At 57.9% G+C, this 17,091-nt stretch overlaps 8 protein-coding genes across 8 annotated transcripts; 4 read left to right on the top strand and 4 right to left on the bottom strand.

Moving 5' to 3' along the window:
• Positions 1–558: 558 nt before the first annotated feature.
• On the top strand, positions 559–1,521 carry IUM83_03152 (Ras-related protein Rab-28; the record flags this gene model as incomplete). The annotated part of the gene is made up of 5 exons (XM_067927136.1): positions 559–609; positions 674–803; positions 885–973; positions 1,034–1,160; positions 1,238–1,521. 5 exons carry the CDS (start codon positions 559–561, stop codon positions 1,519–1,521), a joined length of 681 nt encoding a protein of 226 aa, XP_067791878.1.
• Positions 1,522–2,031: 510 nt separating this feature from the next.
• IUM83_03151 (uncharacterized protein) lies at positions 2,032–2,322 on the bottom strand (the record flags this gene model as incomplete). The annotated part of the gene is made up of 2 exons (XM_067927135.1): positions 2,032–2,090; positions 2,169–2,322. The coding sequence occupies 2 exons, from the start codon at positions 2,320–2,322 to the stop codon at positions 2,032–2,034; spliced, it is 213 nt and encodes a 70-aa protein (XP_067791932.1).
• A 168-nt stretch (positions 2,323–2,490) lies between these two features.
• Positions 2,491–3,172, top strand: IUM83_03150 (60S ribosomal protein L22; the record flags this gene model as incomplete). The annotated part of the gene is made up of 2 exons (XM_067927134.1): positions 2,491–2,502; positions 2,807–3,172. The coding sequence occupies 2 exons, from the start codon at positions 2,491–2,493 to the stop codon at positions 3,170–3,172; spliced, it is 378 nt and encodes a 125-aa protein (XP_067791978.1).
• A 283-nt stretch (positions 3,173–3,455) lies between these two features.
• IUM83_03149 (AGC/PDK1 protein kinase) lies at positions 3,456–5,615 on the bottom strand (the record flags this gene model as incomplete). Its single annotated transcript, XM_067927133.1, has 9 exons — positions 3,456–3,545; positions 3,634–3,762; positions 3,855–4,020; positions 4,111–4,199; positions 4,280–4,913; positions 4,997–5,061; positions 5,183–5,347; positions 5,419–5,522; positions 5,594–5,615. 9 exons carry the CDS (start codon positions 5,613–5,615, stop codon positions 3,456–3,458), a joined length of 1,464 nt encoding a protein of 487 aa, XP_067791919.1.
• Positions 5,616–8,055: 2,440 nt separating this feature from the next.
• On the bottom strand, positions 8,056–9,060 carry IUM83_03148 (Alcohol dehydrogenase 2; the record flags this gene model as incomplete). The annotated part of the gene is made up of 1 exon (XM_067927132.1): positions 8,056–9,060. One exon carries the CDS (start codon positions 9,058–9,060, stop codon positions 8,056–8,058), a length of 1,005 nt encoding a protein of 334 aa, XP_067791813.1.
• Positions 9,061–11,475: 2,415 nt separating this feature from the next.
• On the top strand, positions 11,476–13,182 carry IUM83_03147 (Zinc finger, RING/FYVE/PHD-type; the record flags this gene model as incomplete). The annotated part of the gene is made up of 1 exon (XM_067927131.1): positions 11,476–13,182. One exon carries the CDS (start codon positions 11,476–11,478, stop codon positions 13,180–13,182), a length of 1,707 nt encoding a protein of 568 aa, XP_067791889.1.
• Positions 13,183–13,364: 182 nt separating this feature from the next.
• Positions 13,365–14,474, bottom strand: IUM83_03146 (beta-lactamase-like protein; the record flags this gene model as incomplete). The annotated part of the gene is made up of 1 exon (XM_067927130.1): positions 13,365–14,474. The coding sequence occupies one exon, from the start codon at positions 14,472–14,474 to the stop codon at positions 13,365–13,367; it is 1,110 nt and encodes a 369-aa protein (XP_067791996.1).
• Positions 14,475–14,556: 82 nt separating this feature from the next.
• Positions 14,557–16,968, top strand: IUM83_03145 (putative tRNA pseudouridine synthase D (TruD); the record flags this gene model as incomplete). Its single annotated transcript, XM_067927129.1, has 1 exon — positions 14,557–16,968. One exon carries the CDS (start codon positions 14,557–14,559, stop codon positions 16,966–16,968), a length of 2,412 nt encoding a protein of 803 aa, XP_067791750.1.
• Between the last annotated feature and the right edge of the window lie 123 nt (positions 16,969–17,091).

Below are 17,091 nucleotides of genomic sequence, written 5' to 3'. Positions count from 1 at the left end.
TAGTGGTGCATTCTTCAAACCGGTTCTCGTGGAACCAAATGACGTTGGGTAAGTGTCCGCAAGATAAGAGATTATCAACTTCATCGGTGGACAGTGGTTCGTCGCAATTGGCAAGCATCCATTGCAAGCATCGAAAAAGGTTACAACGAGCGTAGAAGTTCCCCATCTTCGTACAGAAGCCACCGGACCCGTGCTTCTTGTGATGCCAAGAGGATGGATCTACGTATCCATATTGGGTCTTTTCTTGCCGCGTTAGGATGTCCATGGGGAAAATGAAAATGAAGACCAGAAGCTGTCGTTTACCTCAAAAGCGAGGATTTCGCCTCCATCTCTAGGAATCGACCAACCTCTCCAAGAACAAGCTGAGTGATAGTTTCACGATAGCTTGTGTCCATTGCTATTGCTGTAAATTTGTCCATCGCTGCGTTGTCATTGTCCAGGAATCCTTTTCAAACTTTAACCGCGCAGTTTGATGGTGCACCTAAGCTCGCGAAACGACGCGATCTTGAAGGATAAGGATAAGGTGCTATTGCAACATTGCTCCAAGATATAAGCGGCATGTCGAAGGAGACGGACAGCGACTCGGAGCCACAGCAGCTCCAGTACAAGGTGAGACTGAGCCCACACACGAGAGGTGGATGGGCCACCTGACCAATGGCGACGTGGTGCGCAGGTGATCATCCTGGGGGACGGCGCCGTGGGCAAGACGTCCATCGCGATGCGCCACACGGAGGACAACTTCTCCACGACGTACAAGCAGACGATCGGCCTGGACTTCTTCCTCAAGCGCATGGCGCTGCCAGGTGAAGAAATCCCCGTCACTTTGGCGCTGAGAAGATAACATGATATCTCCACCTGACGTGTCCAGCTTTGCATTTGCACAGGTGACACGCAGGTGACGCTGCAGATTTGGGACATCGGTGGCCAGAGCATCGGCGGCAAGATGCTCAAGAATTATATTTATGGGGCCCAGGTGCGCTGTCGAGCATCGAGGCGTGAGTGGCGACATGGTGGTAACTCGTGGTGCCAACAGGGCGTGCTGCTGGTGTACGACATCACCAACTACGAGAGCTTCCAGAACCTCGAGGACTGGTACCGCCTGGTGCGCCGCACCTTCGACGACGAGCGCATGCCGTACGTGGCGCTCGTCGGCAACAAGAGTGCGTGTTGCCTCACTTCCCAGTGCAACTTGCAACTTGTCTCTAATTTTTTTTCCTCTGGTGTTGCGTCGCGGCAGCGGACCTGAACCACCTGCGCGCCGTCAAAGTGGCCAAGCACAAGCAGTTCACGGAGGAGAACGACCTCAAGAGCTTCTTCGTGTCCGCCAAGACCGGCGACCAGGTGAACACGACCTTCCGCCAGGTGGCGGCCGACCTGGCCGGCGTCTCCCTCACCAAAACGGACCTGGAGGTGGAGGCGCCCGTGCTCAAGGCGCAGATCGTCAACCACGAGCAGCACGACCCGGACGTCAAGACGCCCGACATCCGCGCCGCGCAGAACCCCAAGTGCAGCATCCAGTAGTACCAAGTTCTTGGCGAAAAAGACTGCAACCTCCTGCACCACACATCGTTTAGCACTACCATAACCACCGGTTAGCACTAGCTTAAACTCTTGTGATGGAGATCCCCTAACAAAGTGTCCCATTGATTAGATGTGTTACTCTGGTAGATCGGACAATGCGCTCACTCAGCCAGACCGGCACAAGTTGACAAAGGTTGATCCGAACGAACGACAGAGGGCGGACAAGCTTAGTAGTCCTCGTCTCCGCCGAACATGTCCATGCCTCCGCCCATGTCGACCTCCTCTTCCTCCTCGACGGCCTTCTCCTCCTCCTTGGCGGCCTCGCCACCAGCAGCGGCGGCACCAGCGGCGGCGGGGGCGGCAGCAGCCGAGCCGAACGAGGCAAGCTTGCCGTTGCCGGCCGCGATCACCTCCTCGACGCTCTTGCCCTCCATGGCCTTGACCACGGCGGCCACGCGGGCCTCGTCGGTCTCCACGCCGCACGAGTGCAGGATGCGCACGACGTCGTGCTCAGTGGGGTGCTCGTGGCCACCCAGGACGGCAAGCAGGTAAGCAGCAATGTAACGCATCTGGAGCAGGCAATAGTCCCAACGTTAGTCAATTTTGCACACGGTTAGACTAGTGTTATCGCAGCCTCCGAGTCGCACCTTGAATCACTTTAAGGTTTTCTTGGAGTCTACCAGATACAAGATGGCGCTCGTCCGGCCCGCGCGCACAGGCGTAGCAATGGCACGGGACCAACCGCTTGCATCTCCCTGTACAAGAGCTCGCTCCTCCCTCTACAGCGACGCAAGTCATCATTTTCCGCCAATCACCGCGCGACGGGGCTAGGGGGCACACACCAAGCGGCTCCGAGCCAGTGGTTTGGCGCTGCCGGATTCCAGCCAATCACGCGGGGCAGCCGCCCTCTCGCTTTACGCTGTCGCCGCCATTCTCCGAACGACTCCGCAGTTCACTCACCTAGACATCATGGCTCCTGCTGTAAGTTCCCGCGCCTTGCCGGTTCTCCGAGCGGCGAGTGGTTGAGTTGCTAAGCTGCAGAGTCCTCCTTCTCTGCTCGGGCAAACAAACAGAGTTCCCTTCTCTGTGGGCGAACGACTCCTCGTCGAGTCGGTCGCCGCACAACCACTTGACGGGAACATATAACACTGTTTTAAGCGAGAGGGGAGAGAAGAAGAGGACGATGCAACAGATTACGCAACACTTAGCCACTCGCCCACGGACAATAACTATTGTCACGTGTGGTTCCGAAGTGCTAATTTGCCGTTAAATGAACCCCCTGCAGCACAAGGGAAAGAAGGTCAGCAAGAAGCAGCTGCTCAAGTTCACGATCGACTGCACGATCCCCGTGGACGACCACGTGCTGGACCCCGCCTCGTTCGAGAAGTTCCTGCACGACCGCATCAAGGTGGGCGGCAAGACGGGCGTGCTGGGCGAGGCCGTGAAGATCACGCGCGAGAAGACCAAGCTGCAGGTGGTGGCCGTGCCGCCCTTCAGCAAGCGCTACCTCAAGTACCTGACCAAGAAGTACCTGAAGAAGCAGCAGCTGCGCGACTACCTGCACGTCATCGCCTCGGACAAGAACACGTACGAGCTGCGCTACTTCAACATCCACGACGCCGGCAACGCCGACGACGAGGACGACGAGTAAAGTGCTCGCGATGGCCACGCTACTGTAGTCTAGGGGGCTCCGCCGCTCTTTGTTGATCGATCAATGCAGATTCGTTTCGGCACGGAGAATCGTTTATCTATCTATGCACGAGTTGGTGTTGCATTTTGTATTGTTGTGGTGTGGTGCACAGTATGTTTTTTGCGTTTTGGTGGTGTGATTTTGGTTTGGAGAATGGAACAGTGCGGGTTTGCTGTCTACTCAACACGTAATCCATTTTCGCAAAGCATTACTGTAGGCAAGAGGGTTCGAGCGGGATCGGTCGTTACATCCGACGCACCAGCGCCGCGTTGATGGCCTCGATCCACTTCTTCGACCCGTTGACGAGGTCGTTCAGATGGTACACCCGGTTCGGCTAGAGAGAAAGAAGAAAACAAAACATCGATCGCAGTCGTCAGTCGCTGGTCTAGGGCTTGTGGAATTTTGGTGGACGGATCGCTTACCGTCACGACGTCAAAGGCGGTCGCGCTCTTTGAATTCACGTAGAGGTTGTCGGACCATGGGATCTCTCCCTTTTGCTTCATTCTAATGGGGTCAATGTAGATCAATCGGGGCTTCGATGTCAGAATCAACTGCGAGCAAAACAAGAGCAAAACACGGGAAAAAGGAACTTAGTATCCACACATCGCGTCGCATACATATCCCGTTTTACAGGCCGACGCACTTGTCGCTTCTTGGAGAAAAGCCCTTTGCGCTTGCTAATGAGCCCGCCCATCTTAATCAGCTCGTCATCCAGAAGGAATCGGTTCCAAAGCGAGCTCGTACGCCGCATTGCCTGCGGTATTGCTGCCTTCTGGCGGGCCACTTCCACTACGTTAACGTGCTCCGCCCTGCAGAATGACAGAGACAGAACCAGGCGCGTGTGAGCATGACAAGTTCTTCCTTCAAGCCTTCACGATAGGGCACAGCACGGCACGCACGGAGAAGGCGGGGGGTCCAGCGCAAGTCCCGACGAAACCTGCAGCTCCGTCGCAACACCGGCGAACAGCCAGTCCTCGGTCGCGCCATCCTACAAACATCAACAGCAAACGCATCACTATCGTGCATGCAACCATCGCTAGTATTCCACAGAACACGAAACCAACTTACGTATTCAGTAGGCGGCAGCCGGCCGATCTCCGGCATGTACGGCGCCTGGGTGTACCCAACCGAGTCCCAGTCCACTCCTTCGAAGAACGGGTGCGCCTTCAGCGCGTTGTATCCATTTCCTTCCTCGTCCGAGCCAGCACCAAGACGTTCACTCGGCTCCTGCAGGAGAATGCGGTCAATCAGATCCTTCGCGACGGGCGGGAATCCTGGCGGGTACGCAAAGTCCTCGGCGGGGTGGTTCAAAATCTGCTGGAAAGTGAGGTACTCGTTCTCGGCGCGGAACATGGGTCGGCCCACAAGCATCTGGAACACCATGCACGCCACAGCCCACAGGTCGCAGCCACGAGACGCCTCCTGGTCACGCAGCACCTCTGGCGACACGTACTCCGCCGTACCGCAGAACGTGTTGTGGCGGCTCTCCTCCGTTTCGTCCTTGGCGGTACCGAAATCGGTCACCTTGATGTGGCCATCGTCGCTAAGAAGAATGTTCTCGGGCTTAAGATCGCGGTGGATCACGCCGTTCTTGTGCAGGTACTCGAGCGCCACCACCACCTCGGCAATGTAGAACCGCGTGAGCTCCAGCGAGCACGCGCGGTCCGTGTACCCCGCGGCGGCCTGCGCCTTCTGGTGCTTACTAACCACAAATTAAAGCACGCAGTCCAGTCAGAGGTCAGTTTTCTTCCACAAAAATCACCGTGACGACGACCAGCCACGTACGTGATCACATCAAGCAGCTCGCCGCCGCGGCACAGCTCCATCACCATGTACAAGTAGCTGTTGTCCTGCAGCAGCAAAGCACCACCACCGTCAGTAAAACGTCACAACAACAAATAAAATAAAATAAAAAGACTTTGCAACAACAACACTGCAGCCAACTGCTGTGCAGCACAGCGCCCGCCGTACCTGGAAGGTGAAGAAGAGCTTGACCACGCGGTCGTGCGAGATCTTGGAGAAGACCTTGCGCTCCATCATGACGAACTTGACCTTCTTCTCCTTGCGGATGAAGCGCTTCTCCATGATCTTGACCGCGTACTCCACGCCCGTGTCCTTCATGCGCGCGTGCACCACCTGAACACCAGCAACGTCCACGTCAGCACCCTCTCCCTGCACCCGCCCATCCACAGACCAACTGCACGCACGCGGGCGTAGGCGCCTTCGCCCAGCGTGGCGCCGAACATGAAGTCGGCGGGCGACGGCTTCTTGCTGCTGTGCGCGCGGACGGGCGACGCGCCATCCGCCGAGCCTGCAGAGAGAGAGAGAGAGGGAGGTCAGTCTACGGCGGGCAACGAGCGCACGGCTGAGGGGGGAGCGCACCGGGCGGCGTGGGGGCTTGCATGCTCTCGTCCGGAGCGCGCGACGAGGGGAATGCAGTCGACGACGACGGAGCGGAGCTGCTCGATTCTCTCCCCCTCCTCCTCTGGTCTCAAGCACTGGCTGTTGATGTGTCGTACGTAAGTTATGTAGGGCTGGGGCTCGGGAATACGTATCAGCGAGTTTGGCGGATATTTCACGCTTTGTACCGCAAGACATAAACGCCGCGAAAAATACCGCGAGAGCTGACGGTTGTGGTGCCGCGAAGATTCACTCGCGGAGGTAGAGGGTGAGCGGGGGGCCGCGTACGCAGGTTGTGGGCCAGTCATTCCTAGCCTCCGAGACGAAGGCGCTGCAAGGAGGAGAATCTTAATCTGTTTTGCACCCATGTATGGATTCAATATGAATTATAAATAGCCGACAGGTTAAGTTAACCCCCTCCACGGGTTCTGCTTGAAGTGCGACAACTATGCGGATTCGGTAGGGTATCGAAACATCAAGGTTCATTTTTTGTATCAGATTTTAGACCTCCGTAAGATGATATTACTGCACTTCAACTTGGCTTTTGGGTAGGTTTAAACTGATTTTACTCAGTTTAAATCTGGTCGTGGCTCTTACCATCACCGGTTTTCATTGTTGCTGAAGTTTGTCTTAATGTAAGCCAGACTGTTAGCAGTGTGGCTAAATCCAATGAACTGCCTCGCATGTCGAGCCACGATAGTCTTTCGTGATACAAAACGCTAGTTGTTCAGCAAAATACTTTCGATGTTTAACATTCCAGTATCTGTAGTGCACTCGCCACCGATATCACTGTGAATTTTACCCCTAAACCTGCTGTTGGTTTAGAGGCAAAATTACGGAGGCGCCAGGTTCCTTCGCCGTGTTACGAAACCCGCAAATAGATCTCAGTCGTCTTGGTTAGTGCTTCCTCTTCCTACTCTGCGTACTTCTGACTTGGATACATCCGTAACGACGATCTTACAAACAAACTTGTGTATCCTGGTACGTCGAGGGCGTAGTGGAAACGCGAATGGCATGATGAAGACTTAGATGGGAGCGCGCGAAATGCGCGCAATATACGCACTGCGTTGTACCTTTAAGAGCTTGGAAGAGTAACGTATATCAATGCTGGATCAGTATTGTGCCTCTAGCGAGCCCTGTGGCCCTCACATCCAGCATTGTGGCAGCAAGACTTTTGGTATCAGCGAAACACATGTTCCAGGCTATTATTACCCTGGTCCTTCAAGGTCAAAACACAATTGCACTTGCGCCTTTGGAATGTCCCGGGTTCCGTATCTCGTTGTTTATCCGCTCCACTAAGCCCGCTGTTATCGACTCTTCGACCTGTTGCTCGCCGCGACGCGTATACCAGCTTCCGCCTCTCTGGCATAAATTGCTGTCTACATGTTTTACGAGTATCCACAGGAATCGCAGTGCTATCAATGTCTAGCGCTTGGCTAGTACTTTATTATATGTGGACTGGATCTTATATTGATACGCTGATCGGGTTTGCGAATACACTCATCTGGAACACCCTGTGGACACTTTCTCGCAGAAGCAAACGAATTTGCAGCACATCTGCTTGAACAGGTGGTAGCAGTTTTGAATGTTTATGTTGTTGTGGTTATGTCGGCCGCCAACTCCCAGTGCCGTGGACAGCGGCAACAGTGCATACGAGATCACCTCCCCGGTGATCCCGAGGCGGCAGCTCGATGGTGGCCGTCGACATTGCGCTTGTTTGACCACTTCGATATCTACTTATTACTTACTTATACTTACTCAACTTTACTTACTGTTATGTTTTAGTTTGTCCTGTGCACAGGCGCCGATTGCTACGAGTTTATACGCGTTTGATTCGCCTAATATCGTAGATTCGGGTCATTCAATATGGTAAAGCCCGGTGTCCACTTAGACTTGCCAGTCCCGATCCATATACACTAAAGTGCTAGACAGGCAGGCACGCGATGATGGTGTTGCGAATCGTTTGCAACTCCGGAAGCATTTGCAAGGTCACGGCGGCCAAGACGAGAACTCTGAAGCATCTCCCCGGACTGCGAGTGGTACATATTCATATCGGCAATATGCAATCGTGATGTATCTTCGGGACTGGCTGACACAATTTCGCTCGACCGCTATCAATGTCTGCCGAGCCAAGCCTGAATATCGATGTCAAGTCGGTCAAATGCCGACGGTTGCCAATGTTCAGAGGTTTGAAGTCACACGAGTGAGACTCGACGCCTTCGATATGTAACAAACTTCAGCAACTAAACCATTTGGCTGATTGTAGATCATACAACTCTGACCACTACCTGACACTAGTACTGCTAGTTCGACAGCCTACCTGCTTGCAGTCTTCGTTGTCCACCATGCATTACATGTTTACTTACTGGCTGATCCTGCTTCAACTCCCCAGTTCCGTCCGTCATCGCTTGCCGGTGGGGTGGTGTCCCGTGCTGCGTATCCTATTATAAATGCGAGGTGGGATCGAGGCTGCCAGGCGCGTCGGAGGACGGCTGTATTAACCCAAGACTTCGCTTGAGAGCCATAATGTCCACCTCCAACGGTACCACGAACCCGTTGATCCGGAACGGGATCGTGTGGAACACTGCGTCCTCGGCGGTTCCGTCCAGCTGCAGTTGCTCGGCTGCCGCAGCAGTAGCAGCCGCCTGCTTTCCACGCGCCACTTTCCTAGGACGGTCGCTGCTCTGAATGGCTTCGTCGCGCACTCCGTTCTTGTGACTCACCCCCGTCCTTACGACGGTGGTCTTGGTAGCACTACTGCCGGGCGTAAGCGAGCCGTCAATAGACATGTCGGCGTAGCTTTGGATGAGCGGAAAGCCAGCCGATCCCGGCTGGCCAAACGCTAAGAAGGACGGGTTAGGCGACGCCGTGGCCGCAGAGGCGCCGTTGGCCACGATGGCCTCGACGCCGTCCGCGAGCTGCTGCTGCTGCTGCTGCTGTTGCTGCTGGAACATCTTCATGCTGAGCCGCTTCTTCTCCTTCTTGGTGGTGATGTCCACAAAGTAGCAGAAGACCTCGTACTTGAGCTCCACCTTCATGCTGCGCGCCACCTTCCAGCGCACGCGCAGCAGCGGGTCGAAGTTCTCCTTGGTGAGCTGCACGTACTTGGACTGGGTGGCGTTGCTGCTGGGCTTGAGGTAGATGGCGCGCCGCTCCTGCACGTAGTTGGGCCCGAGCTTGGTGTAGTGGCGCTCCACCTTGCTCTGGAACACGCCGAAGCCCTCGTCCGGGATGAACGGGATCGGGATCTCGTCGTGCAGCTTCTTGCGCACGGCCATGAGCGGCTCGCCGCACTTCATGGTGAGGATGGCCACGCACTCCTCGTTCTGCGGGAAGGCGTCCGGGCCCGCGTCGTCCGCGCGCTCGGCCACGAACTTGAGCTCGGCCTCGTCCGACGCCGAGGCGGAGGCCGGCGGGTCGCTGCCGTCCAGGCTGGAGGCGGCGTGCATGTCTGGCGGGGGTCGAAGCTTGCGCGTTACGGCTTGGGGCGGGCTCGAGGAGCGTCGAGCGGGAGGGAGGCGGAGGTCGGGGAGGACGCGGAGAGACGCGGAAGGGCGGAACCTCTCGCTCGCTCGCTGCTGCCGATGTGCGCGCGCGCTTTGAATGGAGCTTTTTGAACATGTTTTTGAGACCGGTGTGGCGCACACGAATATGGCGTGTCTATGCGACAGCCCATTCGCCCTGGCACCACACGCGACTTCAACGTGGAAGTCGAAATGGACGGATGCGGACTTGGTGCATGCTGCTGCTAGGGAAGAAGCCCCGCCGCCACCGGGATTGGTTGTGAAGGGTAGCGCTGGGGGAGGGACAACGTCCAAGTCGTTTCAGTCGATCTTAGTCTAACGATTCAAGGGCGACAGCTTGCGGACTAAGTCGTTTCGTCGCGAGCCCCTTTTCGGGTCGTAACTTGCGGTGTCATTCGTGAAATGTGAATGCACTAGCTCTGAAGACGATTACAGTATTGCGCATGCTACTAAGGACGTTCTTGAGGCGCGGTTTACAACTGGTCTTGAAAGGCAGCACGTCATTGCTCCATGACGCTCTCTTGCTGTTGCGTGCTCGTAGTGCTGGTGTTGATGATTCGAGGTTAAAGCTCCTGGGCTCCTTCGTGCCTCCCTCCTCTACATGTAGCTGCGAGATGACCACAGTGCTTGCAATGCTTTGCGTGGATCTTCGATCTCGTTCATGCTGTCAACACGAACATATCACGTCAAAAGCCTGTTGCCGCTCTTCAGGATGCCCACCGAGGGGGGAAAGATCTCGCTACTGAGGATGATGACAGCGGAGGTGGCTCATTATGCTGTACCTATACACTGGTTGAACGACGGACACCAAGCGGCAGTAGCTGCCCGGTGCTCACAGCAGTGAGTCTCGTAACTTATGGGTCCTTACGTCGACGGAGATGCCGGCTGACAGGAATCAAGCGTGCCTTTTCCCTAGTGATGATGCGCTCCTGGACAGGATGCAACAGCTCACCAAGAAACTTCCGCCGCAGCCACACGCTTGGCGGTCGATTGCTTTGCACTGAGCGAAGATGAGCGTGAAGTCTGTCTGGTCCACTTGCGCAGCGGGTCTGTCCCGGTGCTTCAGAAAACTCGGTGGGGGCCCCACTGGGGCCGCCGGAAGAGTGAAGACGGACAGCCAAACGCCAAGGGCAGCATTGCAGAGAGCAGAGCGCTCAAAAGTTTGATGTGAGCAATGGTTTGCATCTCGAAGCGCCTTTACAAGATTTATTTTGCCGCAATGTATCCTCTCGTCAGACAGGCATTTGCCAGCGATGCTTACCAGCACCTGAATGCTGAACAACAAGCGCGGACAGAGTAACTGGTCCAGGCAGATTCTCTGCTGACTCAGCCTCAACTGAGCCCGCCGCGCGAAGATCAGCCATGCCTGCTATTACTGAGCAGCTGCGGCGAGAGGGACCACGGACTCCGTGACGGAGCGAAGCTTGATGAGCTAGCATATTTGCGCCCGTCCACGATAAGATCGCTGTTCGCTGGCGGCCAGCCACTCGCTTCACTGTCAAGCCACCGGGGACAGCGATGTCGTTGCCAGCTAGCCGTCATGTGCCCAGGCGCCTTTCTCTAGGTCAAGCGCGCATTGAAACGCGGGCGAAAGTGAAATGCCCAAGAGCGCCGCGCTCCATGCTCCAGCCGGCAGGGATCTTGGGTACTCGGGGAGCCATACGCTGCTTGCTTGTGACGAAACTTCTTCGGCACGCACGCGCGCTGCTCCGTGCAACGTCCCTTGCAAACTCTGGTTTCTGTTTTGCCGTGCATATCATGCAGAGTCCCTCGAAACGAGAACACCTTGAAGTGGGGCGTTATTTTACTGGTGCCCGAGGTTTGTTTACAGGCAAAAAGCACGTCGAATGCCCGAGGGTAATCGTTTGCAGTTCCTGTAGGATGCGCATCAAGTTGCCACGCGTACCAAAAGCCCCAAGCAGCGAGCGAGCACGCCATGTTGCTGTCCGATATCTCGCGTGTTTAACACAAGGCCACCTGGATTCGCTCCAGCTTGGTAACACCGGCGCGATAATTCACCCCGCGTCGCGCACAGCTCAGCGCGAATGCCCGCGTCCGGCGTTGCATGGAGCGAGTCCGCGGTCGGCGTTACCAACCTCCCAGCTGCAAATCTGCTATCCCGGCATACAATTCCCAGCACAAGTGGCTACTCACAGCCACTAGGTCGCAATGCTGTGCAGCTGCAACTTTATTCGCTCGACCGGCTTTTCGTATGCAACGCCACCTAAACCGAGCTGCTCTTATTCGCGTTCATGCAGTCGTCCGCTCGAGAGCTGGCTGCGCTTTGATGAGCTCGTCGGCGCCGTCAGTTCCGAGCAGCTCCGCTAGGCCGCAGACGCCATGATGTTCCCGCTGCCGCTGGACTTCTTCCCCCCGCTGCGCCTGAGCAAGCAGGAGGCGCAGTCCTTCCTACAGTGGGGGGACTCGCTGCTGCAGCAGACCATCGACGCGTACCACCGCGAGCAGTTCGACACGCAGGAGACGCGCGAGCGCAAGTGGAAGCCCATCAAGCAGCGCCGCGACCTGACGGTCTACCGCCGGCGCCGGCTCAAGGGCGACGACGGCGACTACAAGTACCTGTGCACGGGGCGCATCGACGGCACGCTGGACGAGGTGGTCATGGGCCGCTACGCCGACAACACGCCCGACTTCCGCCGCATCTCGGGCGTCTACCGCGAGGACATCGTGGACTGCGCCGTGCTGGGCGTGATCAAGAAGCGCAGCCCCGAGGACCCGTTCTTCCTCTCCTGCTTCAAGTGGATGACGGTCGAGTCGCCCGGCAAGGGCCTCGTCAAGAACCGCGACGTGTGCTGGTACGAGCAGGTGGGCATGACGCGCGACCGCAACGGCAAGGAGATCGGCTACACGCTCACCGAGTCCGTGGAGCTGCCCACGTGCCCCACCTTCAACGAGTGCGTGCGCGCCAAGTTCTCTATCTGCTACCTGTACAAGCGCAACAAGAGCGGCGGTGTCAAGGTCTACATGCGCGGCAAGAACGATGCTGGGGGCAAGGTCGTGGACTGGGTGGCCGACATCAAGTCGGCCGAGCTCTGGCTGCGCATCGAGCTGGCCATGCCCGTGGCCCACGCGGTCATCGCCACGGCGCTCGTGGAGGCCGGCAAGCACTCGGTGCGCCCCTTCATCACGCACAAGAAGTGCGAGGTGTGCCACGCCAAGGCGTCCGGGTTCCTCAGCTCGTCCAAACAGTGCGCCGTTTGCCACCGTCTCACATGCTCGAGCTGCGTCGCGAAAGTACGCGTGCTCAGCTTTCACGACTTTCGCGTGCCGCACCACGAGCTGTTCTGTAAGAAGTGTATCCGGTTGATTCACCAGGTGGATCTGCGCGCCCCGGAGAGCGTGCAAAACCTCGTCGAGTACGCCGCCGCGTCCCTGACCGGCCCAGAGAGCTCTCAGAGCAGCTTTATGAGCTCGCGCGGCAGAGCGACGAGTCGGCTCACGGACGACAGCGGGGACGACCACCGGTTCCGTCATAAGGCCACATCCGTGACGAGCAGCCACAGCAGCAGCAGCGGTTCATTCCGCGCGATCCCGCAGCCTCAAATTGGCGTGAATGGCCAGGACCAGGAAGAGGAAGCTCCCTATTATACGCAGTCGGGAGGAGCTGCTGCTCCTCTTCCAAAGCACCCGGGGCGACCGACTCACAGCGACTACGTGAAGGCTGCTTCGTCGTCAATGCCTGCAGTAACTATCTACGATGGCCCTGTGCCGCAGAAGAGTAGTCGCAGCATGGATGGTGCCTATCTTCAACGCCGCCACAGCCGATCGCCGCCACCCAGCCCAGAGGAAAACTATTATAGGGGCCGTGACTCGGAGACGCCGTTGACCCGGACTCGGTCAATCCCCAGCGCTGGTTCTTACGGCGGGAACTTGAACAGCCCCGTGTCTTATGAGCGCACCAGCATAGACGCTTCCACGGACTCACTGATGACGCAAATCATCAAAATGAACCTTATCGCCGAGCAGTCCCGACAGCAGATCCAGGACAACCTCAAGCTGGCACGCCAACTCAGCAGCACTCACTCATAAACTGATCCAGACCCTGCGTGGAAGCTGAATCGGAACGAGCACGTTCCGCGGTTGTACATATGCGTTTGTCAAGTAGCAAACCAGGTTCCATGCGTCATTTATTTTGCTCGTCAGAGCTGCCATCACTATAAGCCAAATATCACCACAAAAACACCTCTTGATGCTTGCGTTTTCATGGCAACTTAGCTCAAACTGTACGTTGCGGCCTGGAACCACCCCGCTCGACGAGCCTGCCGGACTCGGTGTTCCGTGAGGAGCTTCTGGAGGTGCTTGTCGACGGCCTTCCTGGCGGAGAACTGCAGGAAGTACGGTAGTGGCTCATATACTTCATCCACGATTTCCGACATCGATAACCCTTCCTGGCGATCGTTGTGTTTCTTGAGCACGTCCAGCACCTCGTCCTCGCGCTGCTGGCGGTGCGTAATGTACTCGAGGATCTTGGCAGGCGCGTCCTTCACTACCGGGCCATGCCCAGGGTAAATCGTGGCAGCACCGCAAGCCTTCAACTTGGTCAGCGACTTCATAAGATCCGCCAGCGAGTCAAACACGCAGCTGCCGAATCCCAACACGCAGTCTCCCGAGAACAGCACGGGGGCGTCAAGCTCCTCCACTCCATCCAGTAGGAAGCAGACGTGGTCGGTGCAGTGTCCCGGAGTGTACAGCGTCCTCATCACCCCCGCCGTAGTACCTGGCACCCGAAATTCCTGCCCGTCTTGCAGCGCTCGAATCCCGAGTCGTCGACTCTCCTGGTTGCTGAGTCTCAGCCGCCGATCTCCGTCCCCGTCACCCTCCTTCCCTGCACTAGGCAAATACTTCCACACCTTCATGCCGGGGAACCTCTTCTTCAGCTGCAGCAGGCCCCCGACGTGGTCCAGGTGGCCGTGAGTCACCAGTAAATCCGAGATCTCCTCCACCCCATGGCGGTCGCACACTTCCAGCAGCGTCTGCACGAAAACGGCGTTGCCGTCGCTGGAGTCGACCAGCAGCCGTGTGGACCCAGCCCCCACCATGTACACGTTGGTGCCTCTGAGCGTCATGCGGCTGGGGTTGTTCCCCAGCACGCGCAGCACTGTGCCGGCTAATTGCTCGACGTCCGGGATCGTCGGGAGACTGCGCGAGACCCCGGAGAGCCACAGCACCAGCGACTGCAGCTGCACCTGCCAGCTGAACCGCAGCAGCGACAGCGTGGGGACGTCGGAGAGCCCGCCGCTCCCGCGATACTGCGCCAGCGGACGCAGCAGCAGCCACGCGCCGGCCGCGATCGCCCCGCCGAGCAGCACCGGAGTCCACATCTCGTTCTCACACGTCGCAGTTCCTTCAACTAGTAATGATTCCGCCTGAGAATATCGTACTTTAGCCGACAGCCACTCAAAAATGCGTCCACTGCGTCCGCTCCACCAGCGGATCCGCTCATTATCTGCTCCACCACCTACGACGACGACGACGCTGCTGCTCCGTGCTGTGCGGCAGTCTGCGATGGGTCGGGGCTCTGCGCGTTACTCGTCCCGCGGCGGCGGCGGCGGCCGTCGGGGGGGACGCGGGGGACGCGGAGGCCGCGGCGGCGGACGGCGCCACGACGGCCCGGACTTCCGCGCCGCCGGCTACAACGACGGCTCGGCGTGCAGCGTGGACGAGTCGGTGGTGGGCATCCGGCGCTTCCTGCGGCCAGAGGTGGGCGGCTTCCACGGCGCCACCAAGCAGCGCTACTCGGACTTCGTGGTGCGCGAGGTGGCGCTGGACGGGCGCGTGGCGGCGCTCTCGGACGTGCGGCGCTTCGCCCCCGCCGCCAAGCCGCAGAAGGTGAGCGAGCTGTTCAAGCACCGGCTCTTCGCGCTGCTGAACGACGCGGCCAACGACAAGATGGACGTGCCCGCCCCCGTGCACGCGCTGGTGGGCAAGCTGGCCGGCCGCCTGCTGGGCCTGTTCAACGCCAACAAGAGGGCGCGCGCGCTCAAGCAGGAGCGGGAGGACGTGCAGAGGCTCGGGGCGGCCGTGGCCGACGTCTGCGGCCAGGACACGGCCGACAGACTGCAGGAGTTCATGCTCAAGCTGATCGACGCGCAGGTGCAGCAGGACGAGGCCAAGCGGCTGGCGAACACCGTCAACAAGAACAAGGCGGCGGACGAGCACAAGCTGGAGGTGGAGCCCAAGCCGGCGGACGAGAAGAAGGAGGCGGAGGCGGCCTTCTTCTTCCCGCCCATCGAGGCCAAGGACACGCGCGCGGCCGTGCACGAGGTGGTACGCAAGTTCGGCAGCGGCATTGTCGTGTCCGACACGACCAACAACGGCGACGGCGTGTCGGTGATCAGGATCCGGCGCGTCATGGTGGGCGGCAAGAAGCGGAAGGACATGGACCAGCGCGGCGGCAACAACGCGCGCGCGCCTTGGCCCAAGAACCGCCCCGACTACTTGCAGTTCGTGCTGTACAAGCGCAACATGGAGACCAACAGCATCATGATGCAGCTCGCCAAGGCGATGAACACGAACGTGGCGAACTTCACCTACGCTGGCACGAAGGACAAGCGCGGCATCACCACCCAGCTCTGCACGGTGTACCGCGGATCGAAGGAGAAGCTGGAGACGCTCAACCGCGCTGGTCGCGAGCTCGACTCGTTCAACTTCCTCGTGGGTGATGCCAAGTATGTACCTGATCGTCTTAACCTTGGCGACCTGCGTGGCAACCGCTTCTCGCTGGCTATCCGCGACCTGCCTGACGACGAAACCATTTCGGACGACAAGATCCACGAGGCGGTTCAGAGCTGGAGCGAGCATGGCTTCATCAACTACTTCGGCCTGCAGCGATTCGGCACCAAGGCCATCGCTACCCACGAAATCGGACGCGCTATCTTACAGCGCGACCACAAGCGTGTGGTGGACTTGCTGTTGTCTCCGCAGGAGGGCGATGCGACCAAGATTCGCGAAGCCCGTCAGGCCTTCCAGGACAACCAAGATGTTGGCGCTGCGCTGAAGGCACTTCCTCCATACCTGATCGCTGAGCGTGCTGTACTGCAAGGACTCCGTGCGCACGGTCTGACGTCGTACGCCACTGCTATCCAAGGTATCCCGCGTCACCTCCGTATGATGTACACGCATTCGTACCAGAGCTACGTCTGGAACACTATCGCAAGCGAGCGCTTGACGGAGTTCTCAAGGGAGATGCCCGTGGTGGGCGATCTCGTGATTCCGCATGACAAGATGACCGAGGAGTATGTTGATGACAATGAGATCGGCGGTGCGGATGACGACGAGGATGAAGCTGGTCCCGCTAACAAGAAGCCCCGCACATCCGCTGAAGCCTCTCGCCCCGAGGCCAATGTTACCACTGTCACTGCCGAAAACTTAAGCCAGTACAGCATCTGTGATGTTGTCCTTCCGCTGCCGGGCTACAGCATCACATACCCGGAGAACGCGCTGAAGCAGCGTTATGAAGAGATCTTGAAGGCGGATGGCGTGGACTTTCAAGCTCTGGAGCGCGCAACCAACTCCGAGTACCATCTTCCAGGCTCCTACCGCCACGTTCTCAGGAAGCCTGTAGACGTGAAGCATGAGCTCAAGCGGTTCAACGACCCGACCGTGCCGCTGTTGGAAACGGACGTTGACCGACTCTCAGGCCGCGCTGCTCAAGCCTCCATCCCCGATGGCAAGTCCCGTGCGTTGTGCCTCGAATTCCAGTTGGGCCCTTCCTCGTATGCGACTATGGCAGTTCGTGAGCTGCTCAAACAGAGCAGCAACCTCGATGTGCAGCTTCAGTTAAAGCAGAAGCTTGATGCGAAGGCGAGCAAATAAGCTTGCGAATGCTAGATAGAAGTTTCGTTCGTTAGATGATTAACAAAGATAGCGAATGCTTTGTAGGAAATAGCAGGCTAGTCAATACGAAATGCACCACCATTGAGAGCAACGTGTCATAGG

Source organism: Phytophthora cinnamomi (genome assembly GCF_018691715.1).
Source record: "Phytophthora cinnamomi strain GKB4 chromosome Unknown Contig38, whole genome shotgun sequence".
NCBI lineage: Eukaryota > Oomycota > Peronosporomycetes > Peronosporales > Peronosporaceae > Phytophthora > Phytophthora cinnamomi.
The sequence above is the reverse complement of the archived record's forward strand: the minus strand, read 5'-3'. Positions and strand labels throughout refer to the sequence as shown.